Source organism: Chaetura pelagica, unplaced genomic scaffold, assembly GCF_000747805.2.
Source record: "Chaetura pelagica isolate M959 unplaced genomic scaffold, ChaPel_1.0 scaffold1048, whole genome shotgun sequence".
In the NCBI taxonomy this organism is placed as follows: domain Eukaryota; kingdom Metazoa; phylum Chordata; class Aves; order Apodiformes; family Apodidae; genus Chaetura; species Chaetura pelagica.
The window spans coordinates 819,681-845,128 of record NW_009954300.1 but is presented as its reverse complement, the minus strand read 5'-3'; the positions used below and the strand labels follow the sequence as shown (position 1 = coordinate 845,128).

The window sequence follows — 25,448 nt, the reverse complement described above, 5'->3', positions numbered from 1 at the left end:
GGTGAGCCCCGTGCAGAGGGAGGGAGGGGAGAGCGGACGCCATTTTCCCAGAGAGGCAGTGACATAGAGGGGAGCGTAGGAGGCTGGAAGGAGGGAGACACGGGAGCAGCGGCGGCAGCGGGGTTTGTACACAGGTCCCAAGGCAAAGGCGCTTCCGAGCTGGTCCCTGCAGGGTTCTGCGTACTGAGCTAGGTTTGGGGGGAGGGGGGGGTCTCCTCTTTCTTTCCCGGTCTTTCTTTTAGCAGAGCCTGCTGGGAGTTGAGTCCTGTCTAGTGTAGGGATATCCGCAGTGGGGCTGCTGCATTGTTTTGGTTGGGATAGAGAAGGGGCTCAGCTGAGGGGTCCTGCTACCTGGCCTGTGACAATTACAGGTGAGTCTTTGGTTATTACCAGCGTATTCTGCTGTGGGTGCTTCGGGGAGGGGGGTGGCGAAAAGGGAGTGAAATGCGACGGGAACGTCTCATAATCCTTGGTGCGTGTGTAACTCCCTTCTGCCTTGAAATGCGCTTATACGCTATTTAAGTTTCCTTGAACTGGCTTTTTCCTTTTGTGGGGTTTGGTTAAAAATGGCAGGCTGTCGCTATATCTTGTGAATATGGCGGGTTACTGTAACTGGAGGAGCTGAGGAGAATTTTTTGGCAGTTATGCCAGGTTTATGCATTATGCTTGGAAAGAGAGCCAAAAGGCACTATTATGTGACAGCACAGGCTTCCTTATACTGTTGGTTTTAAGAACGGGTTTGTGTGTTATTGGGACTGCGTATTGAGTTTTATGAACCTTAGGGAAACCTATTCTCTTCCTCCATCCTGTGTATTTTTGCTTTGTGATACTAAAATGGCTCGTTGTAGGCCTAATCTCTCTGCCTTCCACACCCCCGCCTCTTTTCCTCCCTCCCTGGTAATATCTCCGCTTCGCGGTGTAACCTGGACGAACGGAAAGCAGTCCTCAGGAGTTTCTGTGCCAATTTAAAAGGGGATCATTCTCTCCACCCCCTTTCTTGAGGGTGTAAGTAGTTATATTGGTGCATCCCTTTCTTGCTTTAGTTTCTGCAGCCAGTATTCAGGTTCCTTGTGTGGCATATTTCAGTCTCTTCCTTAAATAATATCGAAGGGGTGCTGCAGACATAGGGGAGGAGAACAAACGGTTCACTGTGCAGTATTAAATAGGGTAGAGAAACATAATATAGTCTTGATTATAAAGGTCCTGTATTCCCCCATACTCAGCCATTGGGGAATGTGCGGTGGCTAAAAGCCCTGAGGTCCCTAAAATGGTACATACTACGTGTCGTTAAAAGCAGAAGTTTAGTGCTGCATATTGGTTTAGGAATGTTTTAGTCTGTTTATTTACAATACCTTAAAGGAATAATAACGAAACGTTTTTGTTACTCAGGGCTCAGATCAGAGAAGAGAGAGAGAGATCCATGGCTGTGCTCAGAATGCATGATTAATTGATTATAATCACTATACTTTTAAAGTTACTTTTCAAAAAATGTGGGGCAAATTTTTTAATTTCCCTCTTTTGTCCTTTAGAGATTCTAAAAATGGCGGCCTCAGGCTGATGTTGTGGTAATCTAATCAGCTCGGGTCCTCCACACCCCATGCAGCGCGTTTGTCTGCAGCATATTAAGAGTCTTACTATGTTTAAATGAAATTACTCTTCCCTTCGAATAACGTACAAAACATATCTTGACTTTACTGCGATTTAAAAATGCTGTGTTCCAGCTGATTAATTTTATTGGTTATGTGTGTGAAAGGCAAGTGAACGAGACCACTCTTGTCGGGGAAAAGGGGGGTGGAAAGAGGCAACAGACTCAAGTACATTCTTTGAGGGGTGTGTATGGGTTGCTGTAAGGTAATATGTATGCCAGTTTAATAATTTGGAAAAGCTTCTGTGGTTGTGATGGATGGTGTACGTCTGTCCATCCTATTATCAACATGAAAGCGGTAACATTTATCAAAATAAGTAGTGCGTTAAGATCACTAAAACAGTCAGCTAAATTCTTTGTGAAATCACATTTGTGAACGTCATATTCACCTTCCAGGAAATACCTTTGCTGGATATCGGGGTAGTAATTCCGTGTAGTGATTCCATAGTTTGAAAATACTGAAATAACTTAATACTTACTGAAATAATGCATGTGAGATTATAACCTGTTACTTTATTAGTACATGGAATAAGAAATTCCTGTATTACCCTTTTTTCTTTCAATTTATTTTGTATATTGCTGTGTAAATTGTATATGTGGTAATATGCATACAAATACTGAGGGAAGGTGTAGTTTCTAACCTCTAATTTTTTTCCTAAATGAAACGTGAACCTTTTAGTATCACCACTATAAATACGTTTGGGTGGGGGGAAGGGAGGTCACAAGGATTTATTATTTGGTAGTTGGTGTAGTGTACTCTGATACAAACTATGAAGGCTGCAAACTGTGTTTTAAGCAACTAAAAAAAAAAAAACCACTTTTTTTTGGTATGCCTGTCTTTAATCTCATCCTTGCTTTAATGAGGTATAAATTCCTATTCTAGTATAGCTTTGGAACCTTCTGGATTTAAGCAATCAAAAGTGAGGTATTGAAATGCCAAAATTGTCTTCAATCTCTGAAGATTTTTAATTTAGATACATTTTAGAAGCACTGATTTGTGGTTTGAAGTATACCTGAAGTTGAACCATTAAATAGTAAGACTTTCAGAGTGTTGTTAATGCATGCTTTTCTTGTGTTTTGAGGCCAAAGGCTGAGTGTTTTCAACCACCAAGTGATGCGTTAATAGTCCAGTAATGCATGCTCCTGTCATACCTTCCTTATTTATTTAGATTTGATTTTTTAATAAACTGTATCTTACTCTGTTTAGTAAAAAGCACATGAATAAGGTTCTGAAGAGTGTATCTATGGGCCATTTTTGAAACCTCTTGCTTTTTTCTTTCCTCTCCCTAGGTTTAAAGCTCCTGTCCTTGTGAATAATTTTTAAAACATTATGACTTAGATGGCTGCACAGCTCTGCAGTCTGACTTCAGGGCCTCAGTCATGTTCTCAAGCAGACATATGATTCAAGACTAAAATTAACAGAAAATCATTTTCTATGTCTTACAAAAGGTGTTCTTGTTTGGGGCTATGTAGTAAAAGCCCCAAAGTTAAATACATAGACTTGAATTTCATAACTTATATATTGCAAATTTTATGCACTGAGAACCTCTTGGGAATTTTGAGTTCTTCCACAGTTTTCCTGTACGAGTTTTTAGTGAGTCAGTTTGCCTTTGTGACTCAGTTTCTCCATTTGTAAAAACAGATCTGTAATCTGTTTTAAGGAGACAGTATTACAAAGGAAGTTACATATTTTTTCACTCAATTCATGTTGATAAGTTAAAGCATATTCATAATTAAGTACACCTCCCCGACTAATAAAAGTTTCTTGAAAGAGGGAAGGTTTGAAATCCAAATTTTTTCTTTTTGAGAGGTGTTCCTGATTCACAGACACTGTGTTACAAATGCCATAATATGACTGTAGTCCTAAAAACATGTATGTCTCCTCAGGCTTTTAATATTTGAAGGAAAAATCTGTTTAACTGTTACTGAGCCTTTTGGGTGAGCATTTTTTGCCATCTGGGAAGTTTCAGAGGGAAAATAATGATGGGAATTTAGACTGTTTCTAGGGAAAATTCCTCTTAGCACTAAAATTCAGATTACTTTTAGGAGTTGTTACCTCATATCTTTGGTACAGTTTCAGCACACACAACTGTTAATATTCTTTTGGAAAGCAGCAGAAATACAGAGATTGATGTCACACTGAAGGCTGTAGTGTATCTAGTCCTGATCTCAGCTTGATTTAAGGACAGTCTTAATGTTGTGTGCATGCTAATACTAATTTTAGTAAGGACTATTTGTGGGACTTAGTTAAGGAGTGGTGTATGTAATTGTGGCATTGTTCTAAATAGATAAATGTAAATTAAGGTTTAATGGAAGTATGTTGCTGTTTTCATGTGGCATTCTAACAAAACTGAATGGGGATGGTGTTGTAGATTGTTGAAGATACAAAATCCAATTCAAACTTCTGGAGAGATGCTAAGGAAGTTTAATCTGTATTATTTTCTTTGTGACTTCCATCTAAAATGAGTTGTGAATCTCTCAAAAGCAAATTTTGTTGGACAGTGTGTTTGGAACAGGTACAGTGTTTACTAAATGTTTCCACTGTGCAAGTACTAGTTTTGATTTATTGCTAAGAATGAAAGTACAGGCATCTTTGGAAAGGAAAAAAGGTTTCAGCATATGTAGAGTGTGGATTAAGAAAATACCCACACTTTTTATTCTCCCATTTTCTGAATTATTTAAAGAGTTAATTGTAGTGGGCTTTTGAATGAATAAATGAATATTTCTAACTACATGAATGTTCCCATTTACTTACTAACCAAAGAAATGTATCCTCAAAAGTTTAAGCTAATCTCTTTGAGCATCCAAAATTCTGCTTATGGCCTTCATACTACAAAAAAAACCTGCTAGAGTTGTGTTCAAAGACAAAATTGTTGTTACCTTTAAGGCATAACAACTTATTTAAAAGGAACCTTGTCAGGATTTCATAGGCTTGCTAGGGGATGTCGTGTTAATGAAACAGGCAAGATTTTAAACTCAGCTGGTTGTTAGAAAATTTTAATAGGTTTATCTCTAAACCTTTGAAGACAGTTTTGTTGGGTGCTTTATTTTTTAAAATTAAAATACTTGGTAAGAGCTATGGTAAATCGCAGTGTTAACTCAAGTTGTATGCTTCAAAAGTACAAGCGAAGAGTATGTTGAAGTAGCACACAGCTTGCATCAAGTGCAAGTGAAATGTTTGATTTGCATATTTTATTGAAACAATGCTATCTCTCCTTTAATATGATAGTTCATACATTGCTTAGATGGAGATGCAGTGTTGTAAAACTTAGGTGAGACTTGCAAGGCAGGAGCAGTTTTGCATATTGGGCCAAGTGTAGGAATATCAAAATAGTATTGATCCTAGTTTTAGAATTTAGTTCTAATATTTTTAATACATATAGATGCTAAAATGTGCAGACCCAGGCTTAGAGAAGCTATTTTTTTTTTAATTCTTATTTGGAGCTGTGTTTTGTGTGTTGTTTCATGCCATCATAATCTAGGTAATAATTCACTTTTATAACTTTATCATAAAAATAAATTACCATCAAGTTCAAAGGCAAGATAAGACTATATTTTAATGACAAAATTGTGCTTTATATTGCAGCTTAGGAAGGAGGACCTATAATCTGTTTGTCCATTGTTGGTTATTTTATCATAGAAAGAGATGAAATAAATATTCTGTATTCACAAAGTGAGAATTTAAAATATATACAGAATGGCAGGTGTGGATCTGTTACCCAGAGAAGTTCTGAATATTTAAATTGGGTCTCTGTTTGTTACTCTAAATCTTCCAACTTGATTAGCTCTAAAGATACTTTTTTCTTTAGCAGTGGATGATGCTCTTAACTTGCCTTTAGTAGACAAAGGAAGCTAACTCCTAATTAGTATGGTTATAATGGGGCTGGCTGTTTTTAAAATCATATCACAAGACAGATGATATTCCAAGTCTAGACAGTTAATCCTGTCTTAACTGTTGGTTTAAAGAAACTTTTTTCAACTAGGAATGTTTTTTAGTAGGTTCTACTTAAACTGAATGTGAAGACCAGAGAATTATAGCAACTTACTTATAGGTTTTGGAGAAGGTACAGATAGATTACATCTCTCATTTGGTTTCCAAGCCTATCATGCTAGAACTGTGAAAGAAATGTGAATATGTTTATATTAAACTGATTGGAACAATACAGTAGTTATTTTACAGGCTATGTGGATAATGTTACTCCCTCAGATGCTTTAGCAAGTAATAAACCTAATTGAGTTTTTTTTTTAGCTTCGGGTAGAAACACTTGGTGGGAAGCCTTATTCTTTAATATCATTATGCAGGATTTTTATTAATGACTATAGTGGGGTTTTTTATAACGTTCATTCTCTACTGTCTCTCTACTTTCCAGTAAGATCTTCTGTACTGGAAGAAATAAAAGACAAACTGCATCCTTTTTTGCCCTTCTTGGCACTAGTATTGCAAGTTAAAAGTCGTGTTTAGTGCTTTATTGCTGGGTGGAATTTATTTCTTGTTCTTATTCTATGATGATGTATTTCACATATTTGTTATTACTATTAAAAATACATACTGAAATCTCCTGAAAACACAAAGATGTAAAGTTACAAATGCATAGAATCTTAAAATTCATGTGAATCAGTCAAAATAGTTTTGCAAGATAATTGCAATTGAAAATAAAATGGGTTTTGTTTCTTTGAAAGTAGGAAAGATCTTTCAGTCTTAAACATCTGTATTTTTTTTGGCTGTCCTTGAACACAACAGTCCTTCCATCTGTTCCTTCACCCCCTCTTGCCCTCTTCTCATAGAATCGTAGAAGGCAGGGCTGGAAGGGACCTCAAGGATCATTTGGTCCAACCTTTTTAGGTAATACTGTAGTCTATATGAGATGGCTAAGCACCCTGTCAAGCTGACACCTAATACTCTCCGGTGTGTGGGAATCTACTGCTTGCCTTGGGAGACTATTCCAGTGTTTGTCCTCATGGTGAAAAATTTACCTCAGATGTCCAGTTGGAATCTCCCCAGGAGCAATTTGTGCCCATTATCTCTTGCCTTTTCTGTGTGACTCCTTGTAAATAGAGAATCTCCATCTTCTTGGTAGTCACCCTTTTTAAGGAGTGGAACATGGTAATAAGGTCTCCCTGAAGCCTTCTTTTCTCAAGGCTGAACAAACCCTGTTTTCTCAGCCTCTCCTCCTGTGGCAGGTTCTGCAGTCCTCTCATCATCCTCTGGACCCTCTCCAGCCTGCATCTGTATCCTTTCCTCCCAAAAACTTAGTTAAGAGCATTGAAATATCCCCAAATTGTTACCAACAAATACAGTCCGGATTGAACTGTGGTTAAAATGACATAAAATAATTTTTCTAACTGCTAGGAAGAATTAAAGTTTCTGTTTGAAATAGCACAGCTTTCTGACTTGTGTTTAGATTTGTAGGCATAAGTATAAGAACTAGCTGAATGTCCACAAACTGCTTCCACAAGTGTAAGTGCTATTGTGGTATTTGTGTAAGTCAAATGACACTGATAAGACAGGGGAACTAGTTTTCGGAATCTGCTGAAATGAAAACATGTCAAAATAGAAATTTGCTTAACTGAAATGCCAGACTTCAAAGAAATCAAAAGAATTTACTCCTTGTGTAGTAGGTATCTAATAATTACAGTAGGCTCCAAAGTCTTTATTAGGCAGAATAGCAAAAAAATTAATTATTTTCCTTCTTCACCCTCCTCTCCTTCCCCAAAGCCTTGCTTCTTGGGAGAAATATTGGGCCTTAGAATTTAGACCTTCCAGGGACTCAGTCACTGCGAGGTATACTGTTATATTTAATAAATTTCCTAAGTAGACATGACTTACAGAATGTTAACTATGTACTTGCCGAAACGCTTTATAATTTTCAATACTTGTCAAGAATAATAACGTGAGAGAACGGGTACAAATAGTGGTTTTTTGGAGAATACATGGTAAGTGACATACAGGCATTTTGAGTAAGCTTAATCGACGATTATTTGCCACTTTGTGGTAGAGAAAAATGTTTGCATTAAAACAGCTGATACAAAGGCTGACTTAAACCCAGCAACTTTTTCCTGGGAAACTTGGTCTTTTTACTGTTCGCATTTCTATTTAGAAGAATTTTACATCTCACAGTGATATAGTGTAACACACCAGTGTTAGGTTGCTTGTATGTACTTCTCCAAGTAGTAAGTAGTGTTTCTGTCTAAAGGTTTTCTCTTACTCTTCTTCATATGCTGTACTTGTGTTATATTTTACAATTCATTGACTCTCCATCTCAAAAAATTGCCAATTTTTAATGGTAGGACTTTTTTGTGCTGTTTATTAAACTAATTGGCAGTTAATTTTCTATTTGTGGGGTTGGTTTCTGTAAATACAAAAATTAAAATCTGTGCATAATATGTACAATATTGTAATATGTAAAAATATGTAAGCATAGTATTTTTCTTTATGCCTCTGTTTTCTGCTTGAGAGATTTCTGTTCAATAATCTGATTCTTATTCTTTCTGTAACTGCATTTACCTTTATTTCCCTTCTACCACTCATTCTTTTTCTCCTCCTAGCTCCGTATTTTGTCTAACTTCCACTAAGAGAAGAAAAGGAGGAGTGAAGAGAGAGAAGAGGTAAGGGCAAGTCTTCCATGTTTTTATGGGCTGGCATAAATATTTGAGGAAGATCACTTTCCATCACTTGAGGAATACGTGAGAAGGGCACCCTTGAACAATACAGCAAAGGGAAGATAGCATACAGCCAGTGGAAACTAGCTCTTCTGTATGGCAGGAATTTTGCTTAGTGACAGACTGATTTTAGGTTCATACATAAAGGACAACTTTCATTTAATAGAACAGAGTTGGAGTAATGCATGTATTGACTTGGAAGAATTGATAGGTGATAGAGATTCAAATTTTGTTATGCGTGAATCTTTAATACTGTGGAGAAGGAAGGTTTTTTCTTTTTGGTCTAGATCCCAAACTCAAGACCAATTAATGAAGTTTGACTGTTATTCCAAAGACGACTAAGATCTTAGTTGAATGTAAAGACCTGTATTTATCATATTGGGAAGTTCATGAGTATGTTAATGAACTCTTCACCATGTTTTTTCTTATTCTATATTTGCACTGGAATAAAAACAAAGTAGGAGGAGGAGCCTTATCTTGTAGTAGTTTTGCTGCAATAGCCATGTTTCTTAAATAAGTTGGTTTAATTATCACTAGGTACTGTCAGTACAACCAGTAACTTAAACAACCATAATTTGATAGAGTTAGGAACTTAACACTTTTTTTGGTGTTTTTTTGTTTTGTTTGTTTTTTGTTTTTTTTCTGGCTGACAAAGACACAGGAGGAGGAGGTGAGGTGAACCTGACTACTGACAATGTGTAAGGTCAGTGTGGAGGTTTTGAGAGACTTAGGAGGACAGGAATAGTTAATATTGTGATGAAGTTGGGGAGGAGGTTGTTGCTATGAGAGGGATATAGAGAACATTAGGCCAGTGGGAATGTTTATGCAAAAATACATAGGAAACCAGATTTATTTTAGAGCAAAGTGTTTCTTTTACATGATCTTCAAGAGTTGGTCATTAGCAGGTCCTAGTTTATATATGGTATTTGAGTGTGCCTTACTTGTACCTACTACCCTTTTTTTTATCGGCAGAAATTTGAAATAGACAGCTAACATATCTTTTAGGCTACCATAGAGAGCAGCAAACAGTAGCAAAGGTCTGAATTTGTACTCAGTTGTTTTTTAAGCCTGCACACGTCATACTGCAGGTGCAGTGTTGTAACATTTGGAAGTTGGATATCCTTCCTAATCTCTTAGCAGAATTTATACTGTGGTGGAACTGTTGGGGGAAAAAGAGAAGGAATTTCCTAGTGGGTAAGATAAGGAATTTGTGTATTCTGCTTCTATGTCTGTTTAAAGATGTGTTATCTCCTCAGAAACAACCAGTTACAAAATCTGTTGAGAGTATTTGATAAATTTATTTATGCTATCTGTATTATATGCTCCATATATTTTTTTCTGGATTAATTCATGTGTAGTTACATATGTATATAAAGTGCACAAGAGTAGCTCACTGTTTGAAGGATATCTAGAGTATACCATTGTAAGGTCAGTATCTATCATTAGTTTTCCACAGTAACTGATGCATAGAGAAGTAGTAGTCAATGGGGCAGAATCTGGTTGGTGTAGTCAATGGGGCAGAATCTGATTGGAGGTGTGTGACTAGTGGAATCCCTCAGGGGTCAGTACTGGGACCGGTGTTGTTCAACATCTTCATCAACGACCTGGATGAGGGTATAGAATGTACCCTCAACAAGTTTGCCGATGACACAAAGCTGGGAGGAGTGGCTGACACACCGGAGGGCTGTGCTGTCATTCAGAGAGACTTAGGCTGGAGAGTTGGGCTGGGAGAAACATGATGAAATTCAACAAGGGCAAGTGTAGAGTTTTGCATTTGGGGAAATGCAAAAGGTCCCTTCCAATCCCTATGTTTCTATGATTTTTACTTGGAAATTTCTTCTTTATAGATTGTCCTAGACCATAGGTGTGTCAACTTTTCTTAGGTCCGTAACTATGTTCATGCGTGCTATACTGAGTACCAGCACTTCAGATATATTCTTATCCACCTCCCCTTCTAAAGAAAGTCTTTTTAAAGGGAAGAAAGCCACCAGCACACCTTGTAAACCATTTTTCCTGGTGTGGTAAAGAGAATAAAACTGAGTAGTACCTTTTGATCATCTGTCCCTTACCTGAGATGACTTGTATAAACAACTAATGCCAAGATCAGCGGTGTAGTCAATGGGGCAGAATCTGATTGGAGGTGTGTGACTAGTGGAATCCCTCAGGGGTCAGTACTGGGACCGGTGTTGTTCAACATCTTCATCAACGACCTGGATGAGGGTATAGAATGTACCCTCAACAAGTTTGCCGATGACACAAAGCTGGGAGGAGTGGCTGACACACCGGAGGGCTGTGCTGTCATTCAGAGAGACTTAGGCTGGAGAGTTGGGCTGGGAGAAACATGATGAAATTCAACAAGGGCAAGTGTAGAGTTTTGCATTTGGGGAAATGCAAAAGGTCCCTTCCAATCCCTATGTTTCTATGATTTTTACTTGGAAATTTCTTCTTTATAGATTGTCCTAGACCATAGGTGTGTCAACTTTTCTTAGGTCCGTAACTATGTTCATGCGTGCTATACTGAGTACCAGCACTTCAGATATATTCTTATCCACCTCCCCTTCTAAAGAAAGTCTTTTTAAAGGGAAGAAAGCCACCAGCACACCTTGTAAACCATTTTTCCTGGTGTGGTAAAGAGAATAAAACTGAGTAGTACCTTTTGATCATCTGTCCCTTACCTGAGATGACTTGTATAAACAACTAATGCCAAGATCAGCAGGAGTCTTCAAAGGTCTGAAAGCAGTAGTAGGATCTTGGAAATCTTTACATCTTGCCCAGAAGATCTTTCTGAGATAGGAAACAGTATTTTCAGAGTGATCTAACTCTGTGAAGCCAGCTTGGACCTACGGTTGCATGAATGTTCTACGGGGAGCAAATGAAGTTGGAGTTTTGGTTTTGGCTTAGTGCTGTATGAGTACAGGTAGGTTGCTTTTGCATTCAGATTGACTTTTGAAGTTACAACCAGATTAGCATTGTATGCTTGTTGAACTGAAAGATCTTCCTTGATTTAAGATACTCATGCAGCTAGTTGGTGTATTTTTTGTCAGAATAGTTTTAATCTGTAAATCTGATAAGGCTTTTCTACCCCTCCTCTTCTTGATCCATGCACGAGTGGAAATTTGACTGTACAGGTACATCGCTTTATTTTATTATGAAAGGCATTTTATTATGAAATCCCCAGGTCTTGAAACATGTAAGCTGTATAACTGACTTCTGTATTGCATCTTTATGTGAATTCTATTCCTAACATTTAGAGTGGATTTTTACCCTAACTTTTAAATGCTTTTCACCTTTAATGTCTTACCACGTGACAGTAGAATCTGGAAATGGATTTAAAGGGTAGGAGAAACAAGAACTGCAAAAAGCTGTTGGATGCACTAAGAATAGTAAAACCAGATTTCATTATTTTTTCCCCTCTTTGGTTTTTGTAGTTTTAGGGGTAAATGTGGATTAAAAAAAAAAAAAAGCAAATGAAAAAACTCCACTGTGTTGATAATATATCAAGACAATATAAAATACCTTTTTTTTTTTTTAGTATTAAGCCAAAAGGGTTGTTACTGCTGCCACCATCTCATATTTGATTTTTACGAAAGTTCTGTGTCTGTGCCCAGATGAGAGCTTTAGTATTCTTACACATACAGCTAGCAGGTTTCTTAGTCCTACCTCTTCTTCCCTTTCCCCTCTTAAGAAAGGTTAAATGTCTTGCAGGGGTGAGCTGCCAATGTAGCATATAACCATATAACCTTTTCTAGTACAGCAAGTACTGTTTGGTTTCTTCTGACTTGAATGATATGCTGCATTATTAATAAAACTAAAAGTAAGTCAGAGTTCTCTGCTCAGATTTATAGTTACTTTCTGTTTGAATGTAAGTACTGGGAACTTGTTTTTTTAATCTATAAAATAAAATGCAAGTAAAAGTAGGTAAATGTTACTTCTTTCTAAAAAGGTAGGAAAATAAAAAACAAAACAACCCCTAACAAAACCAAAATAAAACAAAAAACACCCAATCAAGCAAAGGAAAAAAGGAACTTAGTTGGAAAATGCCATGGAAGAGTTTGTCTGAACTCCTGACACTTAGGGATGATTGATAGCTGGGATTATGAAACCTTGTTGGAGTCTTCTGGACAGTTTGGCTAGACTTCAGGTTCTTATTTTTCAAGTGTGCTTTGTGTATAGGTGATCTATCATCTGCTTATTTCCTGAAACTGTTGTATATAGCTTTCGATGGTCCTACAATAAAAAAGTGGAAGGAGGGAAAAAAAGACTTACTAATGAAGTAGGCCTAGCATTCCTTTCTGCCAACATCTGATCATGGCAACTGGATTTAGTTTCAGATGTTTGAAGCCTGTAGGATTATGTTCAAAAATAGTGATTTCAGGAGATTACCCAGTTATTCTCTGATTCAGGACTTGAGCCCTCTATGTTTATTTTTTTTCCCCTCTTTCATTACCACTGAAAAAGTTTTTTCTTCTTCTGTCACACAATTGATCTTAGAAGGACATGGCAGAAAGGAAACATGTGGTCTTCATTAGACCACAGAATAATGTTGTGTAAGTGGAATACCTCAGGGATAATATGTAACTTATTTTCTGTTGTTTAACGCATAAGTGGTGTTTTTTGTACAGTGCTACAGAGAAGAATAATTTTGAATATATAGTGCTTTTATGATGTTAAAGCACAATTCATTAAAAAAAATAGTTCTGATGTCATAAGCAAAGTGGATCATGAGAATATGGAGTGGCTTTAAGTATTTGAGGCTATTAAGTCAAAAAGCTTTTGTGTATTCACTAGAGAGAGGACTACAGAAAATGTAAAGCATTGTGATTGAATGGTAGTGTTAAGTTTTTTTCAAGAGGTTGATCTTGTACAAGATAAATGCTTTAACTACATTGAAGAATTTTTTTTTTAAGATAAAAATTGTACTATTAGAGCAAGATAAGAAACTTGTTTTATTTAATTGCAGTTAAAATGTTTGAGAAATGTGTTTTCATATAATAAAACTTTGTGGGTAGAGTCATAATGAGAAAATCTGATGAATGTAAGAAGTTACCAACATCTTTTCAAAACATAGTGTGCTATCACGTCAAGATTAGAGTGGACTCTGACAAAATTGGAGGTCTTGTGCTGTTGAGATTAAGGTACAGTAGGTGATAATTTAACTTTGGACCTGCAGTTTTTATGTAGTGCCTTTTAACTGTATGACCCTGGAACTAACTGGACAATCCGGTGTGGTCTTTCTACCTTTCAAACTCATGCTGCTTGAACAGGCTTTCCTACATAGTAAATAGTGTATAATCTGCTTGGTTTGTAAGAGGGCATCTGCTCTAGCACCCTTCTTTCCACTCCTCCTTGCCAGTTATTTAAATGAAATACACCTATGAAAACACTTTTAAGAAACCTATAGGTGACAGATTGTCAGAGTTCTGAAGAATTAATGAGCTGAAGTAGATAAGTACCAGAAATTGGAAAGTACCATATTATGATAGCAGATAGTATTTTATGACTCATCTAAAATATCAAGTTTCAAAGGATAAGCAGTCACTTTTAAGATGGATAAGGAAGGAAGTTCACCAGTGGTTACATTATTTTCTGTTTTGAACTTTCAATTTTTTGTAGTATAATCCAAGAAAAATACTGGGAATATTTTAGTGTGTTATGACAATACTTCTGTTTTTGACGTGACAGTTAATTTTCCTTGATCCTAGTCTTGACATCACTGTGATGTTCATCATTGGATGACCTATAAGGTCACAGTTCTGTTAATAAGTGGTATAGTAGTGAATTTATCCTGGGTCTCCTGCCACCATTATGGGAGTTCCTTGAGGATGGCTACTCATAAATAATGACCCAAATTTGTTTGAATTAACTTGTCCGTGTAGATATTGTGCCCATGACTGCCTCCATTCTTTTCATACTACAGGCAGAGGAGAAGGATTGGAGGGTTGTGTGTGTGGTGAAGACCTTAAATCTTAAGGTGGTAAAAAATAATGAACTAGTATTACAATCATGTTCTACTTCCTTTTAGATTAAGGAATTGTTTGATGATGATTGGCAAAATGAATGTGAGTTCTTCAAGTCTCTAAGTTTATTTAGTGTAGATTAGGCTCTTGGATTAAGTGAGTGAATTCTGCCTAAGGTTTAAGGATGTATTTCAATAGCTTGCAGTAGGGTAAAAAGTTTATCATGGCTTTTTTACCTCCCTCTCCTGTCCTCATGTTTGTGAGGTTTTTTGGGTATTCTTTTCCTTACAAGAATGATGTATTTACTTGGTCAGTGTTTATGGCCTTCATGGAGCCATGACTAAGCAATTAATTTTTTATCTATACTTAGCTCTAAAAACACATACCTCTCTTATTTTTCTGCATTACAAAAAACAAACAGAAAAAAACCCCAAACAACAAAAACACCACAACCAAAAAACCCCAACAAAACAACCAACACCAAATTTCACTGGGTTCTCAGATTTTATAACTATATATTTTTCTTTCTGTCTTGGCAATGAAGATGACTTGAATATATAGTAATTGGTAGCCTCATTTGTTTCATGTAAGTTTGCAGATGTCCTAGCCCATGAGGCAGGTAAGGCAGGTTCTTTACTTCCATTAGTCTCCTGGGCATTTTTGCCTACGTTAATTTTCAGTTGTTACTCTACCTGGTCAGAAGTGTTTGAAGAAAGTTCAATTAAAAAAAACCACACCACCAAAAAAGCAACTCTTAAGTGCAAGAAACAAGGCAGTCTTTTAGACCCACTTTGAAACACACTAAAACTGTTCTTTCTTAATTATGCAATCAGAGCATAAAATAAGACCCTTCTTTACATATTCATATATATATAAAGCACCTATGACCATATTGATAACCATTCTTTAGAACCACTCTGATGGCAGAGGTAAGAGCAGGAGTTAGCCTGTTAGTTCCTCAGCACTTCTGTTTGCAACCAATTAAAAAAAAAAAAAAAGCCACAAGACTTTGCCAGCCTTCCTGACTGATGTTTAACACTGCCACTCTGTCAGGGCTGGAGAGAAACCTGTTGTGAAACTGGAGTTGGTATAGTGCAATGACCCTTAACTTGTGATAGCTGATTTATCTGGACTTAAAAAGTTGATGGTTTCCTTTCAGTTATTGGGTAGGAATTAATAGAAAATGTTGACTTTTTCAGAACATGAGAACTAAAGGGTAAGATCATGTTTCCTTTAAGTTGTAGGTGAGGCCATTCAAGGCTCTACCCTACAAGTACGCTGTTTGGTGGCCAAATGAGCGCCATTACTTAAACTGTAAGCGGGGCTTTTCTACCAGCTATTAAAAATATTCTGTACCTGCTTTTGATTAGTAGGGTTTTATTGCTGTGTATTCTTGAAAATATTTTTTTTTTCCTTATTTTTATGCATAGCTAGTAGAGATACAGTTTGACATTTGAGGTATTTGATACAAAAAATGCTCACTCTTTAAATGAGAAAAGGAAGATGCCCAAATGGCTCATTGGCCTGGTTGCTTTCCAGTTCATTGTATTTGATGACTCATTTAATGGGACCAAACCACAATTTCTGCTGTCTAGAGGGAGAATGTGGAACTATAGAACGTTTAGGCACTTAAGGACATGTCAGATACTTGATGTAAATTGCCAGACTTCAGTAGTGAGTTAAAATTTAGGAAGTTAGACAAAGACTTGGTGCCAGTTTATACACTAATAATGTCTGGCAGATGCCACTTACATCACCCCAAGGATGATGACATTATCAATAAAAGGAGCAGATTCAGATTTAAATCCACAGTGTTTTTCTGAAGTCCTTTTTATAAGTACCCTGTTTTTCACTGGAGGCTTGTTAGTTTTTTCTTGGCAGTCTAGCATTTTTTGGCAAGGAAGAGTGTGTTATGATAGGTTGATCTCAAAACTGTCAGGCTTTTGTAGAGTTCAACTAAGATACTGCACTGTCGGATGGAAGGAGTACGTTTATTAGGCACTATGTATGCTTCATTGCTAAGTCTGTGTTCTTGCAATTTTGACATTTTGGAAGGAGTTTGGATATATTCATTATGCAGGTATTAACGAAAGGGGTATTTTGCTTCAATTACATAGTCACTTGTGGAAAACCTTATCTATATTAGGGTATAAAATGCATTAGTTTGCGAATCTGTGAATGGAGACAGCTGAGGTGCTGTGAGCAGTCACCTCTCCTGTACTTGTTTGGGTGTTTTGCCCTACTCAGTAAGAGGAGTGAGAGACTGGTAAAAACTGGTGTATGGCTGGGATTGTTGTTGTGACTTGTGTGATTCAAGCAGATTGTAGTTTTGTACTACAACTAAAAACTTACAAATTAGTCTTCTTAGTTTTCTACTGAAAAAAAACAGAACACACTTCTAAAAGTGACTCCCAATGGGTATGTTCTGATGGTCATCTATTAAAATGAGATGGAAATAGTTTCATATTGTTATTGTGAATTACTAGAATAATTTTGGTTTTAAAAAACACAACGTAAGTTATGGCTTTGTAACCTGTAACTGGGTTTCTGTTGAAAGTTACAGCAACTGGACTCTTGACAATACAGAGCAGTATTGAAATCTACTTGACATTCAGTAAATCTGCCATAAAGTGAATCTTACTCGCCTCACTGAACATGATGAATGATTTTATTTTTTAAATAATGAATTTAAATTATAATACTTTTGTCATTTGTAATCTTTTTAAGTTCAGACCTTAAGATAATCACACACTTAAATGTATATGAAATTAACAACTTTTAAAGAAGGTAATGATTTCTTTTTGCGTGTGTAAAGTAAAACTAATGAAAAATTGTAACAGATAAAGTGATTTTTCTATTACATAATTTAGAATTGCCCAGTTTTAAAATGAACTGACTCAGTCTTCTGTGCTTTTTCTGTTTTTTGTTTGAACAGGGTTTGTGGATGCACTTAGATGTTTGCAATGAGCACTGTGGCTGGCATGCCCCAGTGTTTTGGATACCAATGCATAGGACTCCGTAGTAATCGAATTTATCAGAAACGAACGTCATGAGCATAGTGATCCCATTGGGAGTTGACACAGCAGATACTTCTTATTTGGAAATGGCTGCAGGCTCAGAGTAAGTATGTGAACTTAAGTATGTGAAACGAATAAAATTTGTCAGTTTTCTTACATTTTTAAAATTATTATTTTTTCCCTAGTGAGTATTTTTTTAATACAGTTGGAGAGAACTTAGGAGTCTCTTCAGTTTCATTGAATCTTTAATTACTGAAATTAATAACTGTCACTTTATTCTTAGGTCAGTTCCTTCAGGGTGAGCAAAGGAGAGCAGCTTAACTGTTCTGCAGATGCATATTTTTCTTGCTTATCAGAGAGAAATACAGGTGCTGCCTAATGTGCTTTTCATACTTAAAATATTTTACCATTTAATTTTCCTTTTAACTACATGTAAAAACATATTTTTTATTTCCGATATTAGGAAGGTAAATTATTTTGATGTGGTAAATTACAAGAAAATGGTAATGATTAGACAAGGAAAAGCTGAAGGCCTCGCGTAATTGTCTAATGCCATGTCTTCACAAAGTTGTTATACATTGAAAAGCTAATAGAAATTCGCTTGGTAATTATTCACTTCAGTTAGTAACTGTGGATAACTGTGTATAAAGGATTACAAAGAGCCAGTAAAATCCTGAATTTGAGAAACTCTTCCTTAGCTTGAAATAAGCATAGTGAATTTCTGGGGTTTGGTTTGGGGTGGGGGTGTTTTGGTGGTTTTTGTTTGGTTTGAGGAGAGAGGTTGTTTGGGGTTTTCTGGTGGATTTTTGTTTCCTTTTTTTGTTTTCTCTGACGATGTCTGAATCTGTAGATAAGCTGGAGTTTAGGTGTCGTTGATCTGTAAGCAGAGATTTATCCTGTCAAACACTAGGTGTGTAATGTCAACCTGGCTGTTGAATGCTAGCAGAGGATAAATAATGTTTTGGACAACTTGGTTCTTTGAGAGGTGAAAGGCCAAGGATGTGTTGCAGCTTTTGATCTCTGTATTTCAGAATAATATCTGGATTATTTTTTTTTTACCTCTTTGTTGCTTTTGCATTAGTAGAATATATGACAAGTTGTTTTTTTCAGAAAGCTGTGGGTATCAGAAGGTACTATAGGTAGTGTTAAAGATGGAGAGAGTTTGTATAAGCCACAGTGAAGACTTCTTTGAACATAGGGGAAAAAAATACCTCCTTTTTTACTTCTAACAAAAAATGTGAAATTAATGTGTATTAAATGGGGTTTTGTTTTGCTGTTTTGTCACTTTGTTTAACTACTTGAGATGCTGTTATCCTTTGCCTTCCTCTGGGCTTTTCTGTAGTAAGTTTAAAGACTTCCACAGTCATATTTGGTTACCTCAAAAATGCATTTTCTTGTTAAGATATTGAAACAATGGATTACACTACTTTTGCATACATGCTTGAAATATTTAAAAAGTCAAAGATAAACTTGTGAAAGTGGTCCTTCATTTAACAGGTACATTGGGTAACTAACATGACTAAATAGCTTACACTCGGTCTTCGCTTGAGAGTGTGTGCTGAGTAATGCTACTCTTTTCACGAAGCAAATGGCTTGACTTCCAAACTTCAAAAGAAATGTTAGGCAATATGAGTGGAATTCTGGAGCAACTTTTTAAGGGGATGTTTCTGTCCTGTGCTTTCAGTTATATAGGAAAATATTCTAACTTTGTGCCATTTAACTGAAGAAAGCCAAGAATTTGCAGTTTGAAGCTTTTGTCACTTTTAAAGTTGTTTTGTTGATCTCATATCATCAATGCTAGTTTCCTTGGTTCAGAATTTTTTTAACTTGAGTGACCTCTTCACAGCTCATCTTATTATCTTTTCCTGTGGTTTTCTTGTATGTTTAGAGAAGGTCATGTTTCCTGAGGTTGCTGACATTCCTTGCGGACACAGCATGCCATGTTGAAATTAAAATAAATAAATATAGTTGTCATTATAAACAAAATAGAGTTCACATTGTGTTACTTGCTTGATACTGTGGCTTGTCGACCCAGTTAGGAACTGCTTTTCTTCAGATGCAAAGTGACCATTACCAGTTAGATTAATTAATGTAATCTCTGCCATACTTACACAGAAAAATCTGTAGTTGCATGATTGGCTTATGCCTGTTGAAAAGCCAGGTCACTGTCTAAAGAATTGTCACACAAAGGTGTGACCAGCGTATACAGTTGTAAACCTTTTCTGTCACCATCTGTGTGTTTTACATTTTTTTGTACATTTATTTCCAGAGTAGCGTGTTGAATATCAATTGTATTGACAGTAGTCATAGATTGGTTTTGGGCAAGTTCTGGTGTTTTCCCAGGAGGGAGGAGTTGGAATTTCTTCACTGTGACTGACAGGTCTGATATTGCTTCATCAGTTGCTGTAGTATGAGCAAACACAAGAATGGAGGAATGGCAAACCTGATTTTAGGTAGGAGAAGGTGCTCAGGAGAATACTCTTAGCTTAGCGCATTTGTGTAGTGCTGATAGATTTTTCCTTTTGATTCAAACTAAGGTATAAGCCTGTTAAAAAGGTGGGTAGTTTCTGTGATTACATAGTTTCACATATTTTAATAATTGTAACAAATAGCTATGAAAGGATTAATTATTTGGAAGCCTTAAAAATTGAAATAGTTTGTTTCTCATGTTAACTTGTACATAAGTGAGCTCTCCGGTGGTGGATTGATCTTCATAGTGCCATAATAGTCAGGCCATGTATATGCTTTGTCTTTAGTTGTAGAAGGCTTAGTAAAGATGAATGTGCGTGACTTCTTACTGGTAAAGACTTTTTGATAGTAAGTAGAGTCAGCCACTTTGAGGGTTCAAAATGTGCTTCCTGACTTGAGAGTGTTAATCTAGTTAGAGCATTAGCGTAAGCTACATGTTGGACAGTAGCTGGTATTGATGTTACTGCTCTCCTGTTTGTAGTATCTGTGTATGTTTTCTAGGGAGAAGGCCTGTGTAGTGAACCTAACAACCACAGAATATGGATAATTTTATTGAGTTCAATATCCAGGAGAAAATATTATGAACATTGTTTTAGACTTGAGTAAATTAAAACCTACCCTCCCATTAGTGTTGTTGAAACAGGGGGGTTTTAATTATTTTTTTTTAAAGTATTCCAGGGCAATGGGAAGCTTGCCGGTTCCTACAGGCAGTAGCAGGCCAGCCTGTGCTTGCAGGACCTGCTGTGAGATGTTTTGGTAGCAGAACCCACTCTTGTGTTAGAGAAGTAGTTCTCAGTTCTTTGTTGTCCAGGTAGTGAAGCCCATCAGATGCGTTTGGTTAGATGAAGTTCCTAAAAACAGAAAATACTGTTTCTCATACCAGCTATATTGCATTCCTTTATCTGAGCTGACTTTCAGCCAGCTACTGCTCAAATGTGCTGGTGTAAAGGGAAAACAAACCTCAAGTCCTTGAAAATTAGACCTGTCAAACTGACCTATGGGTAGTTTGGTGCTGCTTAAGCATGCTTGAAAGCAAGAGGTTTTATTTAGGAGTTCTGACAAGTGTTTTCAGGAATTACTGCTAGCTAAGTTTTCACAGCCTGATGCTTGGATACCCACCTGCCTTTGAAAATTTTAGTTTTAGTGAAATTATTTTGCATTTTAATACCTGTATTTTTAGAGAAGTGGGTGATGCACTCAAATTCTAAGGACTGTTTGTATTTTGGATATTAGTAAAAAAAGGCTTCATTTTAATTTTTTTAATTACATGATCAGAAACAAAACAGTATTTAAAATTAATGGGGCAGGGGAGATGGGACTTTTAAAAGAACAACTGACTAATGCTTGGGATGGTTGATAGTTGATTCCCTTAATAGAGGCTAACTATAAGCTTGTAGAGGCTTGAGTTTTTGTAAACCAGATGATCTCATGTGTTGCTTATTTAATTTCTCACTAATGCCATCTGCTGGCAATATGCGGAATATTTTCAGTTTCCATTGTACTTCAAAACATGAAGTATGTGACCCAGAACATGAATTGTTACACTTGCAGAATGAAAATTACTTGAGGGCTTTTCAAAAATATGGTTATCTTTGCTTTTGTTACTCGTTTGACAAAATACTGTGTTCCTGTTTCAAGTTACAGGAATGTCTTAAATCGTTGAAGCCCAGCAGTATGGGGGAAGCTCTTTTTATGGTGCATTTGATTTTTATTCCATGTGAATATTTTGCACAGTTTTGAATTGTTAACCACAACACTTAACAAATACGTAGGACATTTTAGCAAAATGTCATATTCAGTTTATCATGGTAATACTTGTTTATTTTAGAGCTTAATGTGAGGATTTTGGTGTAACTTCAAATATATTCTAATACAAACATTTTAGTTTAGATGGAAACTAAAAATATGGCAAATACCTCCTGTAGACAGTAGGGGTGCATTTGTTTGAGGTGAGGCTGAGAAATGTGTTTTTTTCAGAAGACTGACAAGCTTGGTACCTCAGTATGTTACGGAACTGGCTTATGTTCAAGAACACAAGCAAGGCAAACCTCATAGTGTCCTTTCAGATCTGAATGCTTAATCTTTTTCTTCCTGAAAACTTGATTTTAAGAATTCCTGCAAGAATGCCAATGGTTCAATTAGGAGAGGTATCTATAATACAATAGTTACTGCCTTGCTACCTGACCCCTGCTACTTTAGTATTTTTTTATGGATTTTTAAATTAAATGGTCACTTTAATTGTCTGCACAATGAAATATTTTCCTCAAGAGGCATTCCATCAGAAAAATCTCCAGTTCCAAGATGCCTCTTTGAGAAGGCAGCCTTGGTCTTTGCCCAAATCATAGTATAGAGAATGTGTTTTCTGTTTAAGGTCAGGGTCATGTACATGGTGGGGAGAACAGATGGTAACAAGGAATTTGGCAAAGGACATATTAAAGTGTTGGCAGACCTATTGGCCCAAGTTTGAACTGCCACTACCTTCTTCCCGTGTTTCTTGGTCTTTTTCACGTTTGTTCCCCATCCCAGTCTAAAATTTGAGTGCATAAGTGGAACAGTAACAGTTACATTCAAAGCTCTGGTGGGAATCTATTTTAATTTAAAGAAGTACTTGTGACCCCCATGGATAAGGAGTTGAAAAAAGCTTTGGTGAAAATTCATTTGCTCTAATTTCAAATATATGTTAAAATTCTTAATACAAAGATTTAATTGCCTTTTTGTCTTACCTACTTTTCTCTCATTCTTTTTCTGACTTTCCTAGCTCGAGTGAAGTGATTTTTCCTTTTTAACCCTGTGATCTGTTTTATGAGTATTAAAACAGTTGGAGATAAATACATTTTTTTACTGTATTTTGGTTTTGGAAGCTTAATGCTTCTGCTTTCCAGATCTGTTAGGCCTTTAAATATTAAACTTGGTTCTCTTAAATGGTTTATATATTGCTAGAGTAGGTAGAAATGGATTTTGGGAGTAGGGTCTATTGTCTTGCCTTGTATTTTGCAGTTGATTAAATAGGCATTACCTTTCTTTTTAGGACATTTCCATTCTGTTATCTTTCATTGAATGCTTTCATGTCGAAGTAGCTGGTGTTTGGGTCATGGTAGTATTTATTTTTAACAAAGGAAACTGCAAAATTAGATGTGGCATTGCTGAAAGATTGATTGCACCTGAATTCCCTTCCTGTCCTATATTGAGTAACCCTTCCTGCTCTGAAAACAGAATTTTTCTTATGCTGAAGCAAACAAGGCCTATGTTGGGCCCGAAACACAAACTTGCTAAGTGTCAGAGTGCTGTTGCTTTTCCCATTCAATAAGTGTACAAAGATAACTGTAGAAGCAGTGCAGGTGTTGAGACCCTCATGGACTGAAGAAAGATAATTTCGGAGCTAGCAGTGATGGATGGATGGTCAGTGCCTCATCATTAGCATTTTGATTGGCTAGAAGGATTAACTGGATTACTTTAATAGTGTATGGTTACTGTACCAGTTCATCGTGTCAGTAAATAAGGCAAATCTGTTGGAAATGCAGAAATTTTCCAACTTTTGTCTCTCTCTTTTTTTTTTTTTTAATCACAGCTTTGATGAGCCTGGCAAATTCTGAGCTTCCTCTAGAAGATAATTCCAGCAAACTCTGAATAAAATTATTTTCAAGTTGAGAAGTGTAAGAGTAAATGAGGATTTTTCTGGGTTTATGAAATAATGAAGGGCAAGCGTTGTCGAGAGTTGTTTCTTTGTCTCATGCTAGTTAGAATTTGTATTTCTAATGTTTGGGCTTCACATGATTTGTGCACTTGTCTTCACTTGCTTTCAAAAAAAATGCAGCTGATGGCTGCTAGAGACATTAATGTTAAAAAAAAATAATCTTTTATCCTTTGGACTTCTCATAGTTCAGGCCCAGCTGGCAGCCAAGCACCATGCGGCTGCTTTCTCAGTCCCTCCCTTCAGCCCCCACCCTGCTGGTCAGGAGAGGAGAAAATACAACAAAAAGCTCCTGGGTCGAGATGAGGACAGGGAGGGTTCACTCACCAGTTACACAGTCATTGGTAAAACAGACTCGACTTGGGGGAAAAAAATCAATTTGACACGAATCAAATGAGAGTAGCAGGAGAGGTGAAACCAGATCTTAAAAGCACCTTCTCTCACCCCTGCCTTCTTCAAAGGCTCCAATTACTTTGCTCCTGATTTCTCTACCTCCTCCCCACCTTTGAGCAGTGCGAGGGAATAGGGACTGTGGTCAGTTGATCATTTTTAATTTCTGCTTCTCCTTCTTCAGGAGGAGGACTCCTCACATTATGACCCTGCTTCAGTGTGGGGTCCCACGGGACACAGTTCTTCATGAGCTTGTCCCGTATGAGTTCTTTCCATAGGCTGTGGTTCCTCACAAGCTGCTCCAGAGTGGGGGTCTCCTGCAGAGTGCAGTCCCCAGGAACAGGCTACTCCTTTACAGGCTTCTCACAGTGTCACAGCCTTCTTCAGACACACCCACCTGCCCTGGTATGGGCTCCTTCACAGGCTGCAGGTCCACATCTGCTCCACCATGGTTCTTCATGGGCTGCAGGTGAACAGCCTGCCATCTCGTCACAAGCTGCAGAGGAATCTCTGCTCCGGTGCATCTCTTCCCCCTCCTTCACTGACCTTGGTGTCTGCTTAGGTGTTTCTCTCAACCCACTTCTCTCTGTGCAGCAGGCCTCCTTGCAGTTTCTTTTCCCCTTCTTAAAATCTGTTAATCTAAGAGGGGCATCCACCATCACTGATTGGCTTGGACTTGGCCAGAGGCAAGTCTGACTTGGAGCTGGGGAAGCTTCTAGAAGGTTCTCACAGGAGTCACCCCTGCAGCCTCTGCTCTGCTCCCAGAGCCCTGCCACACAGACCCAACATAAGACTAGAAGTTAGTCTTCACCCAGTAGTCCTTTTAACTAGTGTTTCTTTTTAAACAAGTTTTATCATGTAGTAACCTCATGTAGGTAAAAGCTAATAAGAAGAAATGGGCCACCAAAAACGTTAGTAGGGCATTTTGAAGTACACGTGAAAATACTGTATGTTGTTTCTGGGAAGCTAACAATTAATTACATTCTTACCAAAAATGCTACCAACAAATACAAGTTGCTTGTTGTCCTTTTAAATCAAACTAGTACCACTTCATAGAATAAAAAAAAAAATTCTAATACTTTAATGTCTAAGGAAACAGACCTGGTATGTATCTTAAGGTTCAGGAATACTGTATTTGTCCTGCCTTTCAGTGTAAAAAAACCCAGGAAAATAAAAAATAAACAGAAAAGCCCCAGAATTTCAGGTAACTCTGAAGTTTATCTTAGTGTGATTGTATCCTATGGTGCAATGAAAAAGCTCCAAGTTACTGAAGGTGTGTCAGTCATGAGAGTATGTTTGCATGCACACATGAATGTAACTGCTGAGGAAGAGTCAGGAAGTTTTATTGTGCTTGAAACCACTTCCTATTTTAGAGCCCCTTTAACTTTGTTGTCTTTCGTGTTGTGGTTTAGTCCATATAACTGTAGTATGTATATTAACTGCCTTTCACTTCAAAACCTCCTCTCGCAACTTTTACCGTTTTTTGTTTTGTTTTTATAAATCGATAGCCGGCCCTTTTTATCTAGCCGTGCGCTGCCGAGGATCCCAGGGTGGAAGCGGTCAGCGCTGCTGCCCGGGCTCCCGGGCGCTGCGGGCGGCGCTGGGCGCTGCGCGGGCCC

General features: G+C 37.2%; 1 protein-coding gene across 1 annotated transcript in view; it reads left to right on the top strand.

Moving 5' to 3' along the window:
• Positions 1-101: 101 nt before the first annotated feature.
• KMT2E (lysine (K)-specific methyltransferase 2E) overlaps positions 102-25,448 on the top strand; it is a 61,166-nt gene continuing 35,819 nt past the window's right edge. Inside the window, 3 exon segments of the mRNA XM_010003848.1 lie at positions 102-371; positions 8,192-8,251; positions 17,198-17,382. Of these exon segments, the coding sequence (XP_010002150.1) occupies positions 17,312-17,382 (71 nt within the window). The 5' untranslated portion in view covers positions 102-371; positions 8,192-8,251; positions 17,198-17,311.